This window comes from Galeopterus variegatus, unplaced genomic scaffold, assembly GCF_000696425.1.
Source record: "Galeopterus variegatus unplaced genomic scaffold, G_variegatus-3.0.2 Scaffold36, whole genome shotgun sequence".
NCBI lineage: Eukaryota > Metazoa > Chordata > Mammalia > Dermoptera > Cynocephalidae > Galeopterus > Galeopterus variegatus.
In genome coordinates this window covers 538766-561942 of record NW_007726147.1, presented here as the reverse complement: position 1 = coordinate 561942, position 23177 = coordinate 538766, and the positions used below count along the sequence as shown (strand labels likewise).

General features: G+C 42.7%; 1 protein-coding gene across 1 annotated transcript in view; it reads left to right on the top strand.

The window, feature by feature from the left end:
• CHSY1 (chondroitin sulfate synthase 1) overlaps positions 1-21013 on the top strand; it is a 56043-nt gene extending 35030 nt beyond the window's left edge. The window contains exon 2 of the mRNA XM_008571032.1: positions 18000-21013. Within this exon, the coding sequence (XP_008569254.1) occupies positions 18000-19589 (1590 nt within the window). The 3' untranslated portion in view covers positions 19590-21013. The remainder of the gene's footprint in view (positions 1-17999) is intronic.
• The last annotated feature ends 2164 nt before the right edge of the window (positions 21014-23177 follow it).

Below are 23177 nucleotides of genomic sequence, written 5' to 3'. Positions count from 1 at the left end.
ACTTTTGGAATTCATGGCAATGTGCCAAGATCAGGTGTTGAAGAAATACAATTACACAATGCAGTTTAATTGACTTTTAAGTTAAAAAGCTCCTGATTTGGGACCTGAATAGGAGAGGGACAGCATTTTGTTTATAGTGTTTTTTTTTGTTTGTTTGTTTTTTTTTTTTTTTCCTTTTTGTCTTTTTTCATGACCGGCAACGGATCGCAACCCTCAGTGACGCGCCCGTACCGGACCGGCAACGAGATCGCAACCCTCGGTGTTGCTCCCTGCACCTCACTCAGCCAGTGAGCGGGAACCGGTCTGTATGTGGGATCCGAACCCTCGGCGGGAGCGCCGCCGCGCTTCCCAAGCGGCGCACTTTAGCAGTGCGCCACCGGGCCGGCCCCTGAATAGGCTTCTAACAAGCATTTACATTGGCAAGAATCCTAGCTCTTTAGCAATTGGTCATCAGTATATTCTGTTTGTACTTTTGGTTTTGTGTTTGCCGTACTATAATTTAACATTATATAAATGTATAATTTAAATTTTATAAGTAATTTAACATTTGTCCTTTAACATTAGAAATTATAATTTCTAATTTAATATTATACAAATTTAATTTACATAACTTAACATAGTTTAACGTTATATAAACGCCATAATTTGGGCCATCCTTAAATATTTGACCTGAATTTTTTCTAAATAATTCTGGCTGTAGTACAGGTTGAGCATCCCTCATCTGAAAATCCAAAACTTTTTGAGCACTGACATGACACTCAAGGGAAATGCTCATTGGAGCATTTTGGATATTTGGATTAGGGGTGCTCAATCTATATGTATTCTGCAAATATTCCAAAATCTGAAATCTGAAATACTTCTAGTTCCAAGCATTTTGGATAAGGGATACTCAACCTGTAGTAGATGTAAGGATTTGGGAATATTCTCAAAATATAGTGTACACTAGCATGGGGAAAAGTTTCCCTAGGGTGTCTTCTTTTAAATTTGTATTATGTGGCTTTTAGCTTTACCCCTGCCATAACACTGAGTTTGGGAATGCATCTATGTTTAAACTTCATTTGAGGAGTATGGAAATGCCTCATTATTAGTTGTCAAAGCCTTTCCTGCTCTTTAAAGAAGGAACATGATTAATGGACTTGTGGTTAAATTTATCAATAATTTGAGGGATTTGGAAAATGCCACCTTCTTTGGGAAGAAATAAGGCAAAATTTGTGATTCTTGAGTATTTGTGTACATACTTAGTTGTGAGTGAGGTAAAACAAAGACTAAAATAATGAAAACTAAACATGCTTTTCTCCTTTTTATTCTAGGAATATGCCTGTAGTTCATTGCGAACTGCTATGGTCACATACACCCAGTTTAGCGTATTGAATGTTTGATAAATACATTTGCAAAGAAACCGGTGTATACATATTTCAATAAAATAGCTTTATTACTCATGTTGAATAATGGTTGTATAGTTTACATAGTTTGTAAAGTTCATAGTTTATATAGTTTATAGTCTCAGTCATGGATCTCACTATGTAATAACAGTTGGTGGCATTATGTAGCTTTTCTCAGTTATTTTGACATCAATTGGACCTTAAGATAATAACATTGGTTATTGCTAGGTAGTAAGAATAGGGTGAATGTTTTGTTTTTTTACCTCTCTGAGTTTTCCTGGTTTCTGCCAATGAACATGGGTCGTGTAGTCACCCCCACCCCTTTTTTGCAATGGCACAGTCCCGGCTGACACCTGGCCTTAACATCAGAATGGGACACACGAGGAAATGCCTGACCAGGAGTCTATGGAAGAAGATGTTTTCATTTTTTTCTGGTGTAATTCATACTTAGTCTTACGTAAGAGTATTGCGTTGTTAGAGTATGCTTCTTTTACGTATATATCTACTTATATTTATACATAATTTATATTGACCAACTGGGAGGTCAAGATATTATGTAAGTGGAATGTGAATCAGTGTGATTTTCCAGTGTCAGAGTAGGATTATGAGTGATTCCTCTCTTTTCCAGAATTTTATAATGAATATATAGTGCTTTATAATAATGAAATAGTTTTAAAACAGTAATTCTAAGTGATATAAATATTTCTACAAGATGGCATTTTGTGTCACTGGTTTATGGGTCTAGACTTATGAAATGCTGCTTGTAAGACTACACCTCATTTATGAGTTCCCCCTTTATTTCATTGTCGCCTGTCTTTATTATAAGACACGTCTTGTAAAATTTATTCAAAACTCTGAGTAAAGAAGTATGTAAGATCTGATTCTTTTGGCATCCTTTGCAGAAGTGTATTCTTGAAAATAGAATTTTGACTTTTTAAGAAACTGCTGTTGAGCCTCCCATCATTCACGGCTCTCAGCATCTCTCTTTCTCCCAACCAAACCCACGCATACACAATGTCAGCGTTTGTGACTGAATCTAGAAATAGAGGCAAGATTAGAAAATGGGATTGTGTGGGGACTTGGAGATCATATATCTTGGTGGTTCTATTCCAAGTAGTAGCAGGAAGTTCTGGTTGTGATTGATTAAATACCGCTCTATTTGTTGTTTAGACGCAGCTCTCCCATTCTCTTCCTTTCAGCATTTAATTAATTTATAGCTTTATTTAATGATGCAGAATACCAAATAGGAAACAAGGAATTTAGGGCAAAATTGGTGGCTAAATATTCGCATTGGCCACATAATTCAGAGCTAAAATTAAGTTAGAAGTTAAAATTTAAAATGCAGTAGTGGAATACCATTTCAAAATACTTTGAAGTGTTGCCTAGCCTTCTGAACTGTTTCTCAGCCAAGGTCCCCATGTAAAATGTGTGGAAACATATGAAAGAAACAGAGGAGTAGACATGTTTAATTCGTTGAGATGGGTTTACCTTGGATGAACTTTTTAATTCTGTTTCCTTTCAGTTCATAGCACTTAGTGGTCCATGCATTAATGTTAATAATAAAACAGAAGTTACCCATTCTTGTTTTAGGAACTTTCTTCTTTATTTTTCTAATTTAAAGATCACTTAACTCTGCTATTACTGGTAATGCTTTCCTGCTGAAGACTCAGTAACTACATGCAGAGGGCACTGGGAAAGTTACTTCGTGCTTTTGAGTCACTTCCACTTTTAAAAGCTGCTGGGCGGCCTTTAGATCCCACTTTGCTCTGGTGCTGGGCCAGGGCGAGGAGGAAGGACGCAGGCAGAGGCAGCTGTGGCAGTTGCGGTGGCAGCCTTTCCTTTCCTGGCACCCTTCCTTGCTGAGGCGTATGCCCCACCTGCTCACAAAGGAGACGCAATCACAGTGTGGTCTCCATGCCCAGAGAGTGGGCTTTCTTAGGAAAGGAAGGTTCCTGAAGGTGCACATCATCCCAGTGTGGACGATGATGCTGTGCCCAGATTGTCATCCTTAGTGCCAGGAATGTTGGTTTTGTGTCCATTTTAAACTGGGGTCTTTTCCACTCTTCTGTTTGCTCTTATGCTTTGTCTAACTCCAGTTTTTTTCCACCGAATAACATACTTATTCAGAAAGTTTTAGGTAGTCATTTGTAGCATTTAAACCTTCCTTATTGATTACACACATGCGTGCGCACACACAGACAGACACACGCATGGAGGCTCGCCACGAGCGCATGTGGAGAGGCCCCTCCAGGGCCTGGAGGGTGTGGAGGTCAGATGCTGCCATGGCTGAACAGGACAGACAGTGAGGCCGTCATATGTGCTTCTTGCTCCCAGTGTGCCCTTGCGCACAGTACGGCTGCTGTATTTGCTAAAGGAACCATGTTCTGTAGAGAGGGCAGCATTTTCTTAGTCGCTGCCCTGTGGTTGGTTCCCTCTGGAAGGCTTCCCTTGTTGCCGTCAGGTCTCTGCTCAGATTTTTCTCTGCCCAAGAGGCCTTCCCTGACCCAGGAATATGAAACTGCCCCCTGCCCTCACTACTATCTTACCTGCTTTATGTTTCTCCAGAGCTCTAGTGACCGTCTGACATGTCATCTGTTTGTTGTGAACTGCCTGTTTCCCTCTGTCTGCTGGGCACACAGGCCTAGAGCAGGGGAGCACCTGCCAGGCGGGCATCTCTAGTTGTCCTGCCAAGAACCAGCCCAAGACAGAGCTGAGGGCCAGCCTTGGCCCAGCCATGGGTGACCGTGGGGTGTGTACAAGTTGCTGAGCACAGTGCAAACTTGTGTCCCTGTGTGTAAATGTGGATAGTTAACAGAAGTTCCTCATAGGATTACACTAGCGCATGCATGGTAAGTGCTTGGTATAGCTTCTGAGAGATGCTGCTTGTCGGTATTATAAAATCACAAATTGCTTAATTTCAATTAGGGATGAGGGAGTGGTAATAAACATTTAGGAAGAAAATCGGGTGCCTTTCAAGTGTTAAAGGGCTAGCTGTTGGTTCAAACAGGTTGCCTGATGTTTAGTTAAAGAAAGGATGTACTGAATGGTTGTGCAGGGGAGGTAGATTATTTCAGAAGTATAAGATGATTATCTGTTTAGTGCACTAAAATTCTTAGTAAGTAACATTTTATCCTTTGGTTAAATGTTTATTAAGGAAATCTGTTATGTGCCGGACTCTGCTCCATGCTGGGGCTACAGAAATAATATGTGAAACCTGCCTTTGAGAAACTTCAGTCTAGTGGAGCAAATAGGGAGGGATAGTTAGTGTAATCTGAGAGTTCTAATTGATCCTCTTTTAAGGATGCTTTTCTCTTGCATCTCTCTGAGGATATTGCTTGTCCATATTTAAAGTCCCATTCTCTTTGCTCTGGTTGCCACATTTGTTGGGAGTGGGAGGAATGGGGGCAGAGGTTGCAGTGGGCATGTGTCCTGCCTTTGGTTTGTCTGCCCTCCAGGCCCCTGACAGGCTAACTGGGAATCCAAGCAGGTGGGGCTCAGGGGTGGGGACAGGATTATCTTTTAAGGGCAGGCAGATACGGTGTGCCAAGTGTGTGTTCTCTGTTCTGAGGTGTCTGCTCCTCTGTCTGTGAGCCTGCTGCTTCTCTTTTTGCTGTGACATTCGGAGCCACGACATTGTTATCTGTCATCAGTCTTTTTGTCCTCAACTGTAAATGAATGAGATCATTTCTATTCATCCATTTATTTAGCAAGTGCTTATCAGGCAGTTACTTATGCTGGGCACCTGGGGGTTAAAAGTTGTGAGAAGTGTGTGTGTGTGTGTGTGTGTGTGTGTGTGTGTGTGTTTGGAGAGAGAGAGGAAAGAAGCATGGCATCTCACAATAGATGCTCAAATGCTCAAAAACTATTTTTCTCTCCTTTTCATATAGGGCTTTTTAGTTTACATTACTGTCTTAAAGAACCAGAGGTCTTACTCCTTGTGAATTGTAAATTACTTACATTTTATTTCACCTACTTCTTTCCACAAAGGACCTGAAATTAAGTGTATTTTGTATATTCCTATAAAGGTTTCAGTTTGCTTAGAGCAGTGAGTGATGAATGAATGAATGAATGAATGATGGATGGATGAATGAAGAACTGACTGAAAGTTAGTTTTAAATAAGAAGCCAGTGAAAAAGGATTAATTAATAGTTTTCCCCTAGAATCTACTGAACATAATTTGAGGATTTTTTTCCTAATAGTTGCCTTTTTAAAAAAATAATAAATTTAATTTTTTTGGAGCAGTTATAGGTTCACAGCAAAAATGAGCGAACTATGTGGAGTTCCCACATACCTCCCGTGCCCACACACGCATCACCTCCCCCAACATGGACATCTCTCTTCAGAGTGGTGCATTTGTTACAATCAATGAACCTACACAAAGTCCATAATTTATATTACGATTCACGCTTGTTGTACGTTCTGTGGATTTCAACAAATTAATAAGGATATGTATCCATCATAATAGTATCACACAGAGTAGTTTCACTGGCCTAAAAATCCTCTGTGCTCTGTTATTCATCCCTCCTACCGTTAACCCCTGGCAACCACTGATCTCTTTACTATCTCCACAATTTTGCTTTTCCAGAATGTTGTATAGTTGGAATTGTACAGTATGTAGCCTTTTCAGATTAGCTTCTTTCACTTGTTAGTATGCATTTAAGTTTCCTCCATGTCTTTTCATGGCTTGATAGCTCATTTCTTTTTAAGGCTGAGTAATATTCCATCATCTGGATGGCCTACAGTTTATCCATTCACCTGCTCGAGGACATCTTGGTTGCTTCTGACTTTGGGCAGTTATGAGTAAAGCTGCTATACACATCCATGTACAGATTTTTGTATGGACATAAGTTTTGAACTCCTTTGTGTAAATACCAAGGAGCACAACTGCTTTATTATGTAGTAAGAGTTGGTTTAGTTTTGTAAGAAACGGGCAAACTGTCTTCTAGAGTGGCTGTACTATTTGCATTCTCCCAGCAGTGAGAGAGAGTTCCTGGTGCTCCACATCCCTGCTAGCACTTGGCGTTGTCAGCATTCTGGAGCTGGGCCATTCTCACGGGTGTCTCATGGTGTCTCACTGTCGTTTTCACTTGCATAACCCTGGTAACTTATGGTGTCTTTTCATACGCCGTGTGTCTTCTTTGGTGAGGTGTCTGTTAAGGTCTTTGGCCATTCTTTAATTGGGTTGTTTGTTTTCTTGTTCTTTTAGGAGTTCTTTTTATACTCTGGATAAGTCTTTTACCAGATAAGTTATTTTGCAGGAAGAGGTTTTTAATTTTAATGAGGTCCAGTTTATCAAATCTTTCTTTCTTGGGTCATGTCTTTACTGTTTTATCTAAAAAGTCATCACTAAACCCAAAGTCATCTAGGTTTTCTCCTATGTTTTCTTTTAGGAATCTTATAGTTTTGTGTTTTACATTTAGGTCTGTGATCCATTTTGAGTTCATTCTTGGGAAGGGCGTAAGGTCTGTGTCTAGATTCGCATGTTTGCATGCAGGTGTCCAGTTGTCCCAGCACCATTTGTTGGGAAGCCCGTCTTTTCTCCATTGTACTGCCTTTGCTCCTTCATGGGTTGCCTGTTTTGAAAACTGTGTTACTTTTCTGGGAATTTGACACTACGGAATTTAAAGCTTTAATAGTTCCCCTTCCCCCCCCCAAATTCAATCCCTTTCTTTCCCCATTTCCCTCTCAGCAAAGTTTTTCTTATGATCTTTTGTGAAAGAAAACTTTAAGTACTTGTGCCTTGTGGGATAACTGTGCAGTGAGAATCCCACCACACCCAGACTTAACATGCATTGGAGGTGACACATATGGAGTGTTCAACCCCGCAGGGGCCATGCTCAAAACTTAGACATCCAAAACTATATATATATATATTTTTTTAACTTTTTGTCTTTTTTCGTGTCCGGCAACGGATCGCAACCCTCAGTGTCGCGCCCGTACCGGACCAGGACCGGCAACGGGATCGCAACCCTCGGTGCTGCGCCCGCACCTCGCTTAGCCAGTGAGCGGGAACCGGTCTGTATGTGGGATCCGAACCCTCGACGGGAGTGCCACCGTGCTCCCAAGCGGCGCACTGTAGCTGTGCGCCACCGGGCCAGCCCCCAAAACTATATTTAAGGGCCCCCTGTCCCAGACACACTCAACACTGTGTCAGTGACAGAGATACTGACAGTTGTGATTTTAATGCATGGAACAAAGCCATGATAGATCCATTGGGTTTCTAAAGTAGGTGCTTTGAGTGGACAGGAACTGGGCTGGGGGTGCCCTTGTCCCCCTCACTCACTGGCCCTGCTGCCCTCTCCTTACAGCCTTGCAGCTCCAGTGGTGGTCCTAACCAGATAGTATTTGATAAATGCTGTAAGTTTAAATGGTGTAAAATGTATTTACGTACAACGAGATTCTACAAGTCTCATTAGATGAAATAACTGCATGTGAATTCTCATTAGCTGAATGAATAAGAAGAGCATGTGAATTGGGCTCAGCCACTCCACTGAGGACTTTCCCTTCCAAGGAGGATGCTAAGAGGCAGGGGTCGTGGAGAAGTTATTCATGGCGGTGGCGGCAGCAGCAGTAGTATGAATAGTAGTGATGTGGTGGTGTTGACTAGTCCCTAGAAGTGGCGGCCATGGCAGAGCAGTGTTACAGAGATGAAAAAAAGTCCTAGAAGGAAGTGAACTTGAAGGCCGTACAAGGGTACTTCAAAAAGTTAGTGGAAAAATACGAATTTTTCCATGCACATTTTGCAGTGCCCTCATATTTAACCCACAGGTTTATTTTGCCTTGTGTTTCTTTTTTCTCCCTTCCCCTGCCCCCCCTCCCCCCATTTGATCTGGTTGTTAATACTTGAAAGTCAGGAGACTTTTCTCAAGTAGCCAGATTTCTAGCTTCCCTGTAGATCTGACTGCACTAGGCCTGTATGACGAAGTGTCCCATCCCCCCACATCCCTCTTCCTTACATCCACCTTGCCCTTGTAAGTTGGTTTTTAGTTTTATTTGTGTTTTAGCTTGTTTTTTTGGCAATCCCCTAGACTAGAGCTTAAACTGCTTTATCATATAGAGCTTTTGGGGCCAAGGGTGACATTGGTACATGGTCCATGTTGTCTGGAGTTAGGAAAGGGCATATAAGTGGAGGCCAGGGGACTGAACCCTGGTACTTGGGGTGACTCAGTTTTGGAAATACACCTTTAGAGAGTGGGCCCAAGGCTGGGGTTATAATGCCTCACTTGCCTGCTTTATCTGTGCTCACTCCTGTCCTTTCTGTGCACCTGGACTTTCACATTCTCACCGCCTAGTACACTGCTTTTCACATGAGTGTTCAGTAAACATTTGGTGCCACATTTGCGCAGAACGTTGTCCATTTAAAGATAGTACTGCATATATTCATTCTGCCTGATGCTGCTGCATTTGCTTCTTTGTATAGAAAAAAAGGTGATGCCTCGAGAGCTAGAGTGGCTGCCCCGGTCAGACTTTGTAAAGAGCAGGGATGGGGTTTAGATACAGTTTTCCGAGTGCTGATAAAAGTCCTTCCACGTTGTGCTGCTGACTGCAAACCACAGGCTGTTCACTTGCAGAGTCTATTGTTTCAGTTTGATTGTTTTACTCGTTGTTGTTGTTGTCTTATGCAGAAACCTTAAATTACTACTAACAGTTTTTGGTTTACTTTGCCAAAAATTCTCAATTATTTTGAAATGGGTCAGGCTTCTCTAAAAAGTGTTTAGATTTTAGAATTGGACACTAACCATTCAAGCCTCATTCCTATAGTTCTCATTTTTTACCATTAGAGTCCCAATTTAACTCTCATGAAAAATTTAGTTTTTTGAGTGAAGTCTTTAAAATACAAAGTACCTAATTCTTGAACTTAATTGGATGAAAATTGGCAAAGCCTACACAAAACTAATTAGGGGAGACCTAATAGGGACATGTAGGGTGAACATATGTCCTGAGAGCCTGGGACAGGCCCAGTTTATGCCAGTGGTCTTGACCTAATTATTAACAGACTCCCTCTTTCATCTCAAAATGTCCTGCTTTGAACAGTAAATTATCTAGAAACCCTACCTGTAGGCATATGAGAATGTCAATTTAAATATTTTAAAAATTGTGACTGTGGCTGTCGAAACTTCCAGGAGTTATGGTCTCTTAACATTTAGGCAGCCCATATTTTCTTTAAACCAGTTTTCAGGACAAAAGATAAGGAAACAAATTCTCTGTAATGATTTGAAACACTGCATAAGTTCAATGAGAAATTGTCGATCCAGGCAGTGATCGTTTGTTGATGCGGATGAAATGTGTATTTAATGAAGGGCAGTAATGTAAACAGAATGAGGACTTAATGAGAATATTGGCTTTCCTTGCAGAGGACAAGAAGGATATTTGCTAATGAAGACCGTAGAAGGTATTTGTTAACTGAAGATTAGATGTGGGTATTTGGTGGTTATTCCCAGCTGGGCTAGAAGTTCCTGGGAATAGCGTGACCTTTGTATTAGCCCTTCTCAGATTTACCGTAGGATGATGCCAGGTCCTGAACATCTCCCAGTAAGGGAGATGGCTTTCCTGGAGTTTAAGATTATGGAGGTACGTTTTTAAAACAAAGATTAGTGACTGTTTGACAGACGCTGGAAACTAAATGAAACCATCAGTGTGACATGCATCTTAACAAGGATTCTTCAGTGAGTTGTTTTTTTAGCAAGGAATAACCTCGTGATTATTAAATAACCTATATGCATTGACTTGTGTTTTCTTCTGCAGTACTTTTAACTTTCTGCTTTATGATATTTTTCTAAGTAATGTGTCAAATTATAGATTATTGAAACACCTTATAATAAAATCCTATTAAATTCTAAATTTGGTGCTATTCAAAATATTCTTTTCATCTATATGCTGGAGATAATAATAGTAACACCTATTTGGTTATTATGTGGAACGAGTAAGTCGATATGTGTAAAGTGCTTGGAGAAGTGCTGACACGTTAAGTACTATTTAGAGAAAGTGATATTTAAATGTTTAATTTTCTCCCGATATAAATCCAGCATTTTGATGGGAAAGAATAAACTAGTAAAATTTCTTCCAAAGTTATTCTATTTGTATTAGGTGAACTATGAGTAAATAAGGAAAATAATTCAGAAAGAATTGAAAGGAATGGTTTATGTCATCCTACTAAAAGCCTAGAAAAAAAATTTTTTTTTCCTTTTTTGTCTTTTTTCATGACCGGCAATGGATCGCAACCCTCAGTGTCACACCCGTACCGGACCTGGACCGGCCACGGGATCGCAACCCTTGGTGCTGCTCCCGCCCCTCGCTCAGCCAGTGAGCGGCCGGTCTGCATGCGGGATTCGAACCCTCGGCAGGAGCGCCACCGCGCTTCCCAAGCGGCGCACTACAGCAGTGCGCCACCGGGCCGGCCCTCAAAATATTCTTTATAACGGAAAGGTCATTACATATTTGTTACTCCTGGAGTTACTAAAATGAACTGTTACAGATCTCATATTCTTAACTGTTTTTATTTTATAGAAGAATTGGAAGTTTGTTTTTGTAGGATGGAAACAGTTAATAGGGATGTGTTGTTACCCTTTAATGCTCCAATTATAGTTTTACTCAGTGAAGGTACCTGATGGAGCAGCTTCAGCTATGTTAGGAGTGGGTGGGTAGAACATCGGGATGTGGCTTTAGGGTGTGTGTGGCTGGTTCTAACGTGGTCCCGTAAGATCTCAGAATTCTTCACCTTGAAGGAACCTCTAGTATGGTGTAGTCATTTTATAAACAAGAAAATTTGAGACCCAGCAAATTCAAGTGACTTGTCTAAGGTCTTTACAACTTATTGTAGCATAAAAGCGATAAATGTCTCTATACTGTCTTATTTTTAACCATTATTCTTGAAATTGTTATATTCCAAACTTTCTTCCAGAAAAAGAATAGTTTTATTTCTGTTTCCAGAAAATTGCTAAACACTTGATTTAGTCATGTGATTATATTTCTTAAAGCAGAGACTTGAGTCCTGTTGATTCCAGGAAATAGCATGGAGTTCAGAAATTAAATCTTACCTGCTTAATGGGGTACCTTATGGTGAGCAGCAAATTAGCCATAGTAGGAGGGAAAGAGGGAGAATGGATAGAAGATGCAGGTGTTCAGCTTAATGACCAATCATTTCTCATTCAAGTGCCCAAGAACAAGACGGTTTGATTCCATCTCACCCACAGCATACCTTCCTCCATACAGCCAGGCGTCCTTAAAGAACACTAAAAGGTAGGGAAGACCCGAATCACAGCAGCGGGACTACAACTAGTCAAGGTGAAAACAGAGATAATTTGAGGAGAACTTAGCAAGGGACTCCAAATGGCTGAAATACCAAAGAGGCAGAGATTGAACTCAAAAGCACTGAGATGGCGTGGTGGGATCACATGGGAGGGTGCCTGGGATGAAGGTGAGGTGATAGATGACATTTGGTGGGGGTGACACTCAGAGCCACGGCTAGCCCTGGAGGTCCAGCCCTGGGCCATGGGGACTAGTGGGAGGGGCCAGGGCAGAGGCTGAGCACCAGGGACCCTCACTTAAGTTCCTTCCCGCCTCCATTTCAGAAATCGTAGGTGATTTCTGATTTCTTTCCTAACCTGTCCTTAGTATCTCATTGACATTTTTGCTTTGAATTATACTTTATATTCCCTTCTATATTCCATGTCCTTAATTTTGAAGGTGATTTGTAACATATTCCTCTTTAAAAACTTTCCCCGAAGGGCCGGCTGGTGGTGCACTGCTACAGTGCGCCGCTTGGGAGCGCGGTGGCGCTCCCGCCGAGGCTTCGGATCCCACATACAGACCGGCCGCTCACTGGCTGAGCGAGGTGTGGGTGTGGCACTGAGGGTTGCGATCCGTTGCCGGTCACGAAAAAAGACAAAAAAGGAAAAAAAAAAAACTTTCCCTGAAGTCTGAAGAGCATATTTGATTTTCCCTTCTTCCTCTCCCATCCCCTGGAAGGAAATGCGCTCCCTCCCTCTGCCCTAAAGCCCGTTGTGGTGAGGCTTCCTATTCCAGTTGACAGGGATTGCTACAGATGCTCATTGACTGAAGAGTGCCATGTGAAGCCGATGGGGGAGGTCTTGGCGTCACTGTTGAAACTGTCAGTGTGAGGTGCGCGTCCTCACCTGCTGTGCAACTCTGTGCTCACCCCTTGTAGAAGGAGCTGTTTCCTTGACATTTATTTAGATTTTTCTTAAGATCATGACAGGTATTATTCCACCAATCTGTTAGGTGGGTAGCTTCGGGGGGGGGGGGCAGTCTGAGCGTAGATGTGGCCTTATCTTTAAGCTCACTCTCTCCAGTGCTCCTGCACACACACACACACACACACACACACACACACACACACACTCTTCTGTCTTGCGGTAGATGTCCACACTCTTCTGTCTTGCGGTAGATGTCCATACTCTTCTGTCTTGCGGTAGATGTCCACACTCTTCTGTCTTGCGGTAGATGTCCATACTCTTCTGTCTTGCGGTAGATGTCCACACTCTTCTGTCTTGCGGTAGATGTCCATACTCTTTTTGTCTTGCGGTAGATGTCCATACTCTTTTTGTCTTGCAGTAGATGTCTTCATTTTAAAAAAGAACATAACACGACATCCCTTTCAGTCAAACTTTTGGAGTTTAGCCAGAAAATACCTACAGCAACTCTACTATAGTTTAAAATCCGCAGGCTGACTGAAGGCTTCCATGTACCTGTTAGTACTTTTCTCCATATGCCCTTAGTGTGCACACTGTGTTTTGGATGAAACTTGCTTAGACATCAGTCACTGTGAAAGTAACAGCCACAGACAGCCTCTGAAACGTTTTGAGAAATATATTCCTGTAAATGGGGACATAGTGTCGTGGCAAGTCTGTAAGAAGCAACCAGTCATGCTAGCAGACCGGGCCTTCTGCAGAGGCTCCCAGTGGAGCCCACCTCCACGTGTGCAGTGTTGGCAGCCAAGAATAAAATGTGCAGCCATATATTTGGGCTTCTAGGGAGTAAGAAAATGACAGCTACATCATTTGTCTGGAAGAGTATATATTTTTCTTTAAAATGTGCTACTGATTTTTACATTTTGAAATATATCCTGGTCAGAGGACTCCAGCCTTGTATAATGTGTCCTATCAGCCCTCACCAGCTGTTTCCTTGTGCATTGAAATCATTCAACTGTTTCTCCGTACTGGCTGTGCTTAAAGACTTAACTTATTAACTCATTAGATATCTGTACTGGACTTTGGAGACGAGGCAGTGAGCGTCTGTGCTGTCTCTGTTTGCAGAAGTTCCTGTGGCACAGTCTCCTCGTGGGGCTTCCTTGCACTGTCATCGTGGTTGTGGCCCTCATTTCCTGGATCCTGTGTTGTCTTCTCTCCAGATTCACTTCCGCACTCTAGAGGGGCACATCCTCCAACAGTTTCCTGGGAAAGAGTGAATGCAGGATAAAATGGAGTCCTTGGATACCTGAAAATCTCTCTTCTCCCTTCCTACTTGATGGGTAGTTTGTCTGAGAAGAGAATTCTGCATGAGGAATAATTTTCCCTCCTCTCACTGTTGAAGTCACTGTTCTTGGGCTTCCTGTGGTATTGTCTATGTCTAGTGCCATCCCATTTCTGATTTTTTTTCCTCCTTCTTGGAAGCTTGGAAGTTTTTAGATTGTTTTATCCTTGGCGTTCTGAACTTGTATTCTTTATGCTGGGTCCTTAGGGTTTAACCAGGCACCTGGGTCCTTTAATTCTGGATCCATCATTTATATTATTTTCTTACTCACATGCTTTCTCTTTCCAGAGCGAATGCTTGTCTCTCCTTCTGTCTTTTTGTTTTTCCTATTTCCTGGGGAATTCTTCAACTTAATCTTCTGACTCTGCTCCTCTTTTTTGTTTTGCTATTTTATGTTTAATTCCAAGAGGTTTTTTTGTTGTTGTTCTCTGATTTTCTTTTTGTAAAATCCTATTATTGTTACATGGATGTAGTATCTTCTCTTTGAAAATTATTGCCTTTGCTGTAATGATCCAGCTTTTCAGTTGATGTTTTTGTTGGAGGACTCTAGATATCTATGGGACTGTTCAGTTGATCAGAAAAAGACTCTTCCAGTTTCCTGCTTGGAATGGGGTGTGGCGATACATGTCTGGGAGGCAGGTGGAGACAAGGGTTGGGGTCCTGCTAAAGTCTAAAGTCTGTCATTGGCCCCCGCTGTCAGCCTTGCACCTCACCCTACCCTAGGTGCTTGGGCTTAGTTTCTGGAGAAATTGAGCTTCAGAGTTATATGCCTATCAAGGAAATAACCCCAGAGGAGTGAGGGAAAATAACCTGTAGATAGTTATATTCAGGAATAACTACTGTAAAGGATTAAACCTCCAATTTTTGTTCTTGCCAATCCTAATTTAGTTACAACAATTGGTAGGCAGTCCCACACGAGTTCTGGCAAAAGCCCTACCATCTAGATGGCAGAGTAACTCTGAGCATGTTCTTGAAGATGCTGGTTGTCTGCCACTACCCTCCAGTGGCTGTGAGGGGGAGAATGGTCCCTGGCCATGTGGGGAAGGGAACTCGGGGTCCAACCCCATACTCCCAATTCTCCCAGGCTCCCTGGATTCAGCACAGGGCCTAGCCCCTGCCTCGTAGCCAGATGTCTTTCTTGGGGCTCCAACAGTGGCATTGGCTTACTCTTCAGAGCAGGCTGTAGATTTCAGCTTCCTTCTCACTCTCCATTTTCTCAGGATTTGGGGGAATCTCTTGTATTCTGTGTCTCCTCTTCCATTCTCTTAGTCCTCGTGGGTTTATTCCTTTTATATTTCGTTATTCTCTTTTCAGAGATATTTGGGAAGAGAGAAGAGAAAATTATGTGTGTTCTATCACTCCTATTTTAGCCACAAGTCTCCAGTTTATATTCTGAGACGACCATTTTTTGATACTGTGTCAAGAAGAGAATCTGGGGAAGAACAGAATTCTGCGAGGAGACCCAGAGGGAGGCTGAGGCATGACCCAGTGGCACGGAAGGGCTGAGGGGTCTGAGATACATGGGGAGGTGGGCCTGGCAGCAGGAGCTGTCTGCAGGGCACAGGAAGGAACAGCATCTGCCTCAGGCCATGCTCACCTGACATTGGAAACCACAGGGGTGGTTCAGTGTATTTACTTCTTGGAAATAGAAGGACCTTTTAAAAAATATTATGGTTTTCATGTTCATTGTCAAAAATGTGTAAATTATAAGCAGATGAAATGTAAATAATACATAATTGAAACAAGTATATGTATAATCTCTGCCAAAATTACTATCTAGCTTTTCATCATGTGGCAAATAGTAATTATTTCACTAGTTCCCAGTTACGGAGCATGTGGATTGATGATTTCTTCACTGTGGTAGAGACTTCCTTACACAGGTGGTGTTCTCAGGTGGTATCGCCATGGGGTTGATGGTAGCACAGTCACATGATTTGTGTTGTAGAGGCTGACCTTGGTGACACAGGGATAATGCGCAGAGCCTGGAGCTTGTTCGGAGGCTCGATGGCAGGTCCTTCTTACTGTCGGCACACAAGGAACGAGTGCCCAACAGGACTAAATTTGTTTTAAGTTTTTAGCACCTGCAAATAATTTTTCTAAACCTTTCTTCATCTTTTTGAATCCTCCACATCCCCCTATGCATCCCCATGTGGCCCTGCGGTTTGTGCCCAAGTGTCTGCCCAGCTGGAAAATAAACAGTAACGACACTTTGGATAGGAAGTTCATTAAACTTTTGTTGTGAACCCACATAAGGAGCAAAATAAAAAGGAAGATAGATGCTTATTGTCATCTAAACCACACAGTGCGGGGCGTTGGTCTCAATGTTGTTTTGTCAGTTACTATCAGGCCTGTCCGGCCAGGGTGTGAAGGACTCAAGCACCGAGACTTACCACCTTCTCTCAGTGAGCCCCGGGTCACTTCTCCACTTCAGGTCATTTAAAGCAAGGGGTTGAGCTTTGCTTTCCTGTAGTTTACAGCAAGTAGGAGAAGAGGTGCATAAAACTCCACATAGCAAGTGCTCTGTGCCGTGAGCAGCAGTGAGCACCGGTTCTCCCAGCACCCCGAGAGTCAAAGTCTGCATTTGTCCTCCTAGATTACATAGGCTCTGTCCTTGCTCCCCCTTCTCAAAACTTGATTGCCTTTTCTAATTAATTGCAAAATTAGGCAGTGATTTCACTGGCTAATTCTGTGTATACACCTCTCATGTAGACCATAAATGATGTGGGAAGCGAAGTGGCACTTGGGAGGACATCATGATTCTATTCTCATTTCTCCTCTTAAGACCGGACTGCACAGGCATCAGGAGGGGAGAGCTGACGGCTCCAGGAGTGAGGGAGTCCGGCTTGGAAACCAGCAGGCATTCGAGCTCCCTGTTTTCTTTTTTCCTTTAAGCCATTCTTTGGAAGTATGCTCTTCTTTTTAATCTTGTGTTCTTATTTATTGGTAGCTTACAGTATTGTATGGAAAAAGAAAATTGGATATAAAAAAGCCAATCTACATTATTCTGTTGTTATCATTGCAATGGCAAATAGCCCAAATTCTTATCACCCTTATCAAGAGTTAGTATTTAACAATATGAAACAAAACTGTGACCCACAAAGGAAAGAGACAGGACTAATTTACCAGATACCTACCTTAGATGTGATTTTTACTGAACATTTCTTGCAAAATTGTATTCATTCCAGAAGCCTTTGTAAAAATGTTCATCTCCTTGCCCAAATGCACTGCAAGCCTTAGCATATTTCCTTCCTAACCTGAGGGAACCCTTTCTGGCTGATAGCCTTCAAGCTTTTTGCTCCCCCAAAGGACAGATGTGGGTGGGGTGGTTGGTGGAATAACGAGCCCTGTGCATTCTGTGCCTGGCTTTTCCTGAGCCCCGGGCAGGTGCCAGGCTCTGCACTGGTACTGGAAACCCCATGCCAAGCAAGCAGGCCAGGAGAGGCATGCTGTCCCAGGGAGACAAGCAAGTGTGGAGGGGCTCTCCATGGGTGCTCACTTCCAGAGAGCTTGCAGAACCTCCTTTCACCCTGACAGCACCTCCCTCCAGCAGCAGGTCTCCTGCCTTGGATTGGCTTTCCTGTTCTTGAGCTCCCTGGAAGCAGCGTTAATCCTTTGCTCAGGTGTATTCCTGGCATTCTCCTTCTGGCTGCATCAGGAGGGATTTTATTCCCATAGATGGGTAGCTGCAGGGTCTGCTTCCCAGTCTTCAGTGAGGGGACCCTTGACTCTTGGATCCCTTTCAGAGGCTTGGTGGGATTGGCGGTGCCATTCTCTTTCAGGTATGCTCATTTGGTGCACTGTGATCTCAAGTTTACTCTTTTCTTTATGGGAAAACTTTATCATAATTCCGTCTGCCTGCAAAATTATTTTGACCAACTTTCTGGTTATTGGTGAAGTCTTGTTTAATTTAGGCTGTTTGTATCTATTAATTCTTCTAATCTCATTGGGCCGCCATTGATTGGGCTTTATCTAGGGCCTTTTGTCTGCTGTGGCTCATTTAGAAAGACTTCTGATACACAGTATGTATATTTTAGAGTATGCTGGCATGTAAGGAAATATAAGAATAGAGGGGGACATTCAGTTATGCAATACTAAAATAGTAATCTTTTTTTTTTTCTTTAACAGATGCAGCAGCTTTTTTATGAGAATTATGAACAGAACAAAAAGGGGTATATTAGAGATCTACATAACAGTAAAATTCACCGAGCCATCACGTTACACCCCAACAAAAACCCACCCTACCAGTACAGACTCCATAGCTACATGCTCAGTCGCAAAATAGCCGAACTTCGTCATCGCACGATACAGCTCCATCGAGAAATCGTGCTGATGAGCAAGTATAGCAACAGCGAGGTTCACAAGGAAGACCTGCAGCTGGGGATTCCTCCCTCCTTTATGAGATTTCAGGCCCGCCAGCGAGAGGAGATTCTGGAATGGGAGTTTCTGACTGGGAAATACTTGTATTCGGCGGCTGATGGTCAGCCCCCTCGGAGAGGGATGGACTCTGCTCAGAGGGAAGCCCTGGATGACATTGTCATGCAGGTCATGGAGATGATCAATGCCAACGCCAAAACCAGAGGGCGCGTCATTGACTTCAAGGAGATACAGTACGGCTATCGTCGGGTGAACCCCATGTACGGGGCTGAGTACATCCTGGACCTGCTGCTTCTGTACAAAAAGCACAAGGGGAAGAAAATGACGGTTCCTGTGCGGAGGCACGCGTATCTACAGCAGACTTTCAGCAAGATCCAGTTTGTGGAGCATGAGGAGCTGGATGCAAAGGAGTTGGCCAACAAAATCAATCAAGAATCTGGATCCTTGTCCTTTCTCTCGAATTCTCTGAAGAAGCTTGTTCCCTTTCAGCTCCCTGGGTCGAAGAGTGAGCACAAAGAACCCAAAGAGAAAAAGATAAATATATTGATTCCTCTTTCTGGACGTTTTGACATGTTTGTAAGATTTATGGGAAACTTCGAGAAGACATGTCTCATCCCAAATCAGAATGTCAAGCTCGTTGTTCTGCTTTTCAACTCTGACTCCAACCCTGACAAGGCCAAACAGGTTGAACTGATGAGAGATTATCGTATTAAGTATCCTAAAGCTGACATGCAGATTTTGCCTGTGTCTGGAGAGTTTTCGAGAGCTCTAGCCCTTGAAGTAGGATCTTCCCAGTTTAGTAATGAATCTTTGCTCTTCTTCTGTGATGTTGACCTTGTGTTTACTACAGAATTCCTTCAGCGATGTCGAGCAAATACAGTTCTGGGCCAACAAATATATTTTCCAATCATCTTTAGCCAGTACGATCCAAAGATTGTTTATAACGGGAAAGTTTCCAGTGACAACCATTTTGCCTTTACTCAAAAAACTGGCTTCTGGAGAAACTATGGGTTTGGCATTACCTGTATTTATAAGGGGGATCTTGTCCAAGTGGGCGGTTTTGATGTCTCCATTCAAGGCTGGGGGCTGGAGGATGTGGACCTTTTCAACAAGGTTGTCCAAGCAGGTTTGAAGACGTTTAGGAGCCAAGAAGTAGGAGTGGTCCACGTCCACCACCCTGTCTTTTGTGATCCCAATCTTGATCCCAAACAGTACAAAATGTGCTTGGGGTCCAAGGCTTCGACATATGGGTCCACGCAGCAGTTGGCTGAAATGTGGCTGGAAAAAAACGATCCAACTTACAGTAAAAACAGCAATAATGGCTCCATGAGGACAGCCTAACTAATGTCCAGCTCTGCTGGAAAAGACGTTTTTAATTATCTAATTTATTTTTCAAAAATTTTTTGTATGATCAGTTTTTGAAGTTCATACAAGGATATATTTTACAAGTGGTTTTCTTACATAGGACTCCTTTCAGATGAAGCTTTTTTGAACAAAAATGTGATCAATGTTTGCCTTTGAACACATCTTCTTGCTGAACATTATGTAGCAAACCTGCTTAATTTTGACTTGAAATGTACCTGATGGACAAACCATTTTTTTTTTTTTACACTTCTTTTCAGACCCATTTGCTATAGTCCTATGGCAGAAAACGTTAACGTTCCTGCAGAGTATTATTGTAACAAACACTGTAACTTTGGTAAATGTTCTGTTGTGACTGTTAACATTGCACAGATTCTACCTTTTGTCTTTTGTAAAACATTTTTTAAAAAAAGCCATTTCGTGTTCCAGTTGTACAGTAAGGAAATGTGATAATAGCCATGTCGTCATCATCTTCAGGAGAGCTTTCCAAAGTTGGTTGTCCCCCACACTCTACTCTCATCGAGGTCACGTCAGTTTTTTAAAAGCACAGAAGTGAGGAAGGCACAGTAGGGCGTGCTGCTGTTCTTGCTGTGACTCATTTGGCCTAAGTGGACCTGGAATTAAATTTCAAGGATTGGTGTTTTCTCTCATCCTGACCCCTTACCTTTAAAAGGTAAAACATTAATATTCAGAATGACGAAGAAGAATTGTAATAAATCTAATGTACACAAGCTAAAAAGCAAAAGCAAACAAAAGCACCCTAATGAGAATGCTGGGGAAAAATGTATTTGGTTGTGTTCACGTTGGCCTGTCTGTGTTATGTTGGTGGAGATGGTTGTTTCATTCTTTAGTTGCTGTTTTGTTTTATCCTCTGTATCTGAAACACCTTTAATTTATTTAATATCCATTGTTTAGAGCTCGGCCATTTCTTGAGTACCTGTTATTAGTATTTATGTCTATCAAGAGTGTTCTTAGATGTTTTTATTTGCAGTAAACCGATCTCCAAAGATTTCCTTTTGAAAACACTTTTCCCCTTCCTTAATTTTTACATTCCTTACTGTTTTACTAAATATTAAGTGTTCTTTGACAATTTTGGTGCTCAATGTTTTGGGGACAAAAATGAGATGAATCTGTCATCACACCAGAAAGTTTGTTTTAAACTCACAGATCAAATGTGCCTTAATAAATTTTTTTTCATTTAGATTTCAAACAATGATAGACTTTCCATTTTAATATATGTCATTGGAGATCTGCTTATTTGTAAATAGCTTATTGCTTATTTGGAAAAATAAACCAGTGAACAATATTTTTCTATTGTACTTTTCAGAACCATTTTGTCTCATTATTCCTGTTTTAGCTGAAGAATTGTATTACATTTGGAGAGTAAAAAACTTAAACACAGATTTGTAAGATTTTTCAAGTTATTGGAGAGACATATTTCTGGAGTGAAATGAAATTAACTTTCAAGTGCCTTTTTCTCCATTCTCTTCTGGAATGAAGTCGTCTCCTGTTTGTCCCTCATCGGTGGCTGACTCCACACCCTCTAAAACAAAGGTTTTCAAATCAGGTCCAGGTCCCATCTGGCTCCTTGATACAGGTGCACCTTTCTGGGCCCCATAGACTCTGCATTTTAACAAGTGCCCCATGTGACGCTGTGTGCACCAACGTTCTCAGGGTTCTAGACATCTACCTGGAGGGTAGATTGCATACAGTTGCCATATAATCCAAGAATCAAAAAAAGTGAGACCTTTGATGCCAAGGTAGCAAGCTTTTGTGGATGAGAATTACACTCCCAGGATAGGTGTTTACAGTATAATGACAGTTAAGTCCCAGCATAATGACATTGTGCTCACAGAGGGAATCGCTGTAATTCAGCCTAATTGCCATCTACTCTGTGGGAGTGTTTAGTTTTTCCTTGGAAAAAAGCAGAGACATTTTTATTCTTCCTTACTGAAAGGAAGAGCATAATATCCATTTTAATGACAAAGTAATTTAAGTTCTCCCCTATTTACTGTAATAGTGAGTTGTAGGGATTTGTGATGGGGTGTGAGCGACAGCTCTGTCGAGCTTGAATGTCCACCTAGCATCTTGGTGACACTTGGTTAAACTCGCCATTGTCTTCCCTACCCCCTTGTGCTCAAGTCTGTTCTTCTTCCTGATATCACTGTTGCTGTTCATGGATGTGCTGCCGCCCTTCAAGGCTCAGTCTCCAGAAATACACTTGGGCCCCTTCATCTGGCTCCTCCCCCTGGCGGTACCCTGCCTGGGCTCTGCCCGCAGTCTCCTCCTGGTCATTCCTTGGTCACTCCAGGGTCCTCCTGCTGCCTGGTGGGTGGACTTGATTTTCCCATTGGCACCTAGGCCCTCCTGAGCCTGGCCACCGCCCCCTTGTCCATCACCTCCCACTCCACAGGGCACCTCCTCCAGCCATGCTGTGCTCCGAGTGGTGGGGGCATCCAGCTCTATCTTTTTCCTCCCTCTGGCCAACCTGACTGGTCCTCCAGGACACAGCAGAGACACCCCATTGTCCAGTCTGATGCTCTCCTGAACCCTTCCCGTGTGCATGTGAGCAGCTGGGCTTACTCCTACGACCATGTGGCAGTGTCTCCTTCATTAGCAGCCCGGTCCCTTGCTCCCGGCAGTCCCCCAGTGTGTTAGGCAACACAGTGCCCTCCTCTTCTCCTAGCACCTTTCACCACCTGGGTGCCTCTCCCAACAGAGTGCCTCCGCCTGCTCCCACCAAGTTCTGTGCCTGTGTCCCACTCTCCTCCTGGAATCCCCTCTTTAAAACTCCAAAAGCTTTCTATTTATATTTCTTTGTTTCGTTCATAACCTCCTACTTTATCTTAGCTTGTGTTGCTTTATTTTTAATACAGAAAAGTATTAAGAAATGGAACGGCCCATAACCCCCCCCACTGGATAACCCTGTTAATATTTTAAAATTAATACATGAATATGGTTGAGAAGTGGGGAGGAGATCACACAATGCACAAAGGCCAGGAAGTGGAAGCCTCCCTCCAGTCCAGTCTGAGGCCCTTCTCACAAAGAAGCACCAGGTTTGTGTGTGTCCTGTCTAGGATGGGGTGTGTGTGAGAGAGAGAGAGAATTGTGTATAGACTACACAGATACCTTTTTTGAAAACTCGTATACACAAACTAGGCGGAACTGGGTGCTGGTTTGGGCCCCTGGACCTTGGTGGGAGCCTCTGCCAACCTCAGTTAAGGAGCTGCAGGGCAGAAGGCAGACCTGGGATGACTCGGTGGAGATGTGTTGAGGGGGAGGACCAGTGGGCTTCCTGAGCATTGTGGGTGGACATGCGGGATCCCCGCATGGAGTGGGACCAGGAGAGCCTTGTCTCGTGGGGCAGACAGTGCAGGTAGTCATAGGTGATCTGCACCTCACTTCTGGAAGCTGGAGTCACTGTCTCAGCACTGTTATTTTGGGCCAGGATGAGACAGAAACATGGACATGGGCTGTAGCATCTCCAGACCCTCATGTTAGGAGATGAGGGCCACATGTCACACAGTACAGGTCATGAGGCAGCCCCCTTCACTCAGGACTGAGAGC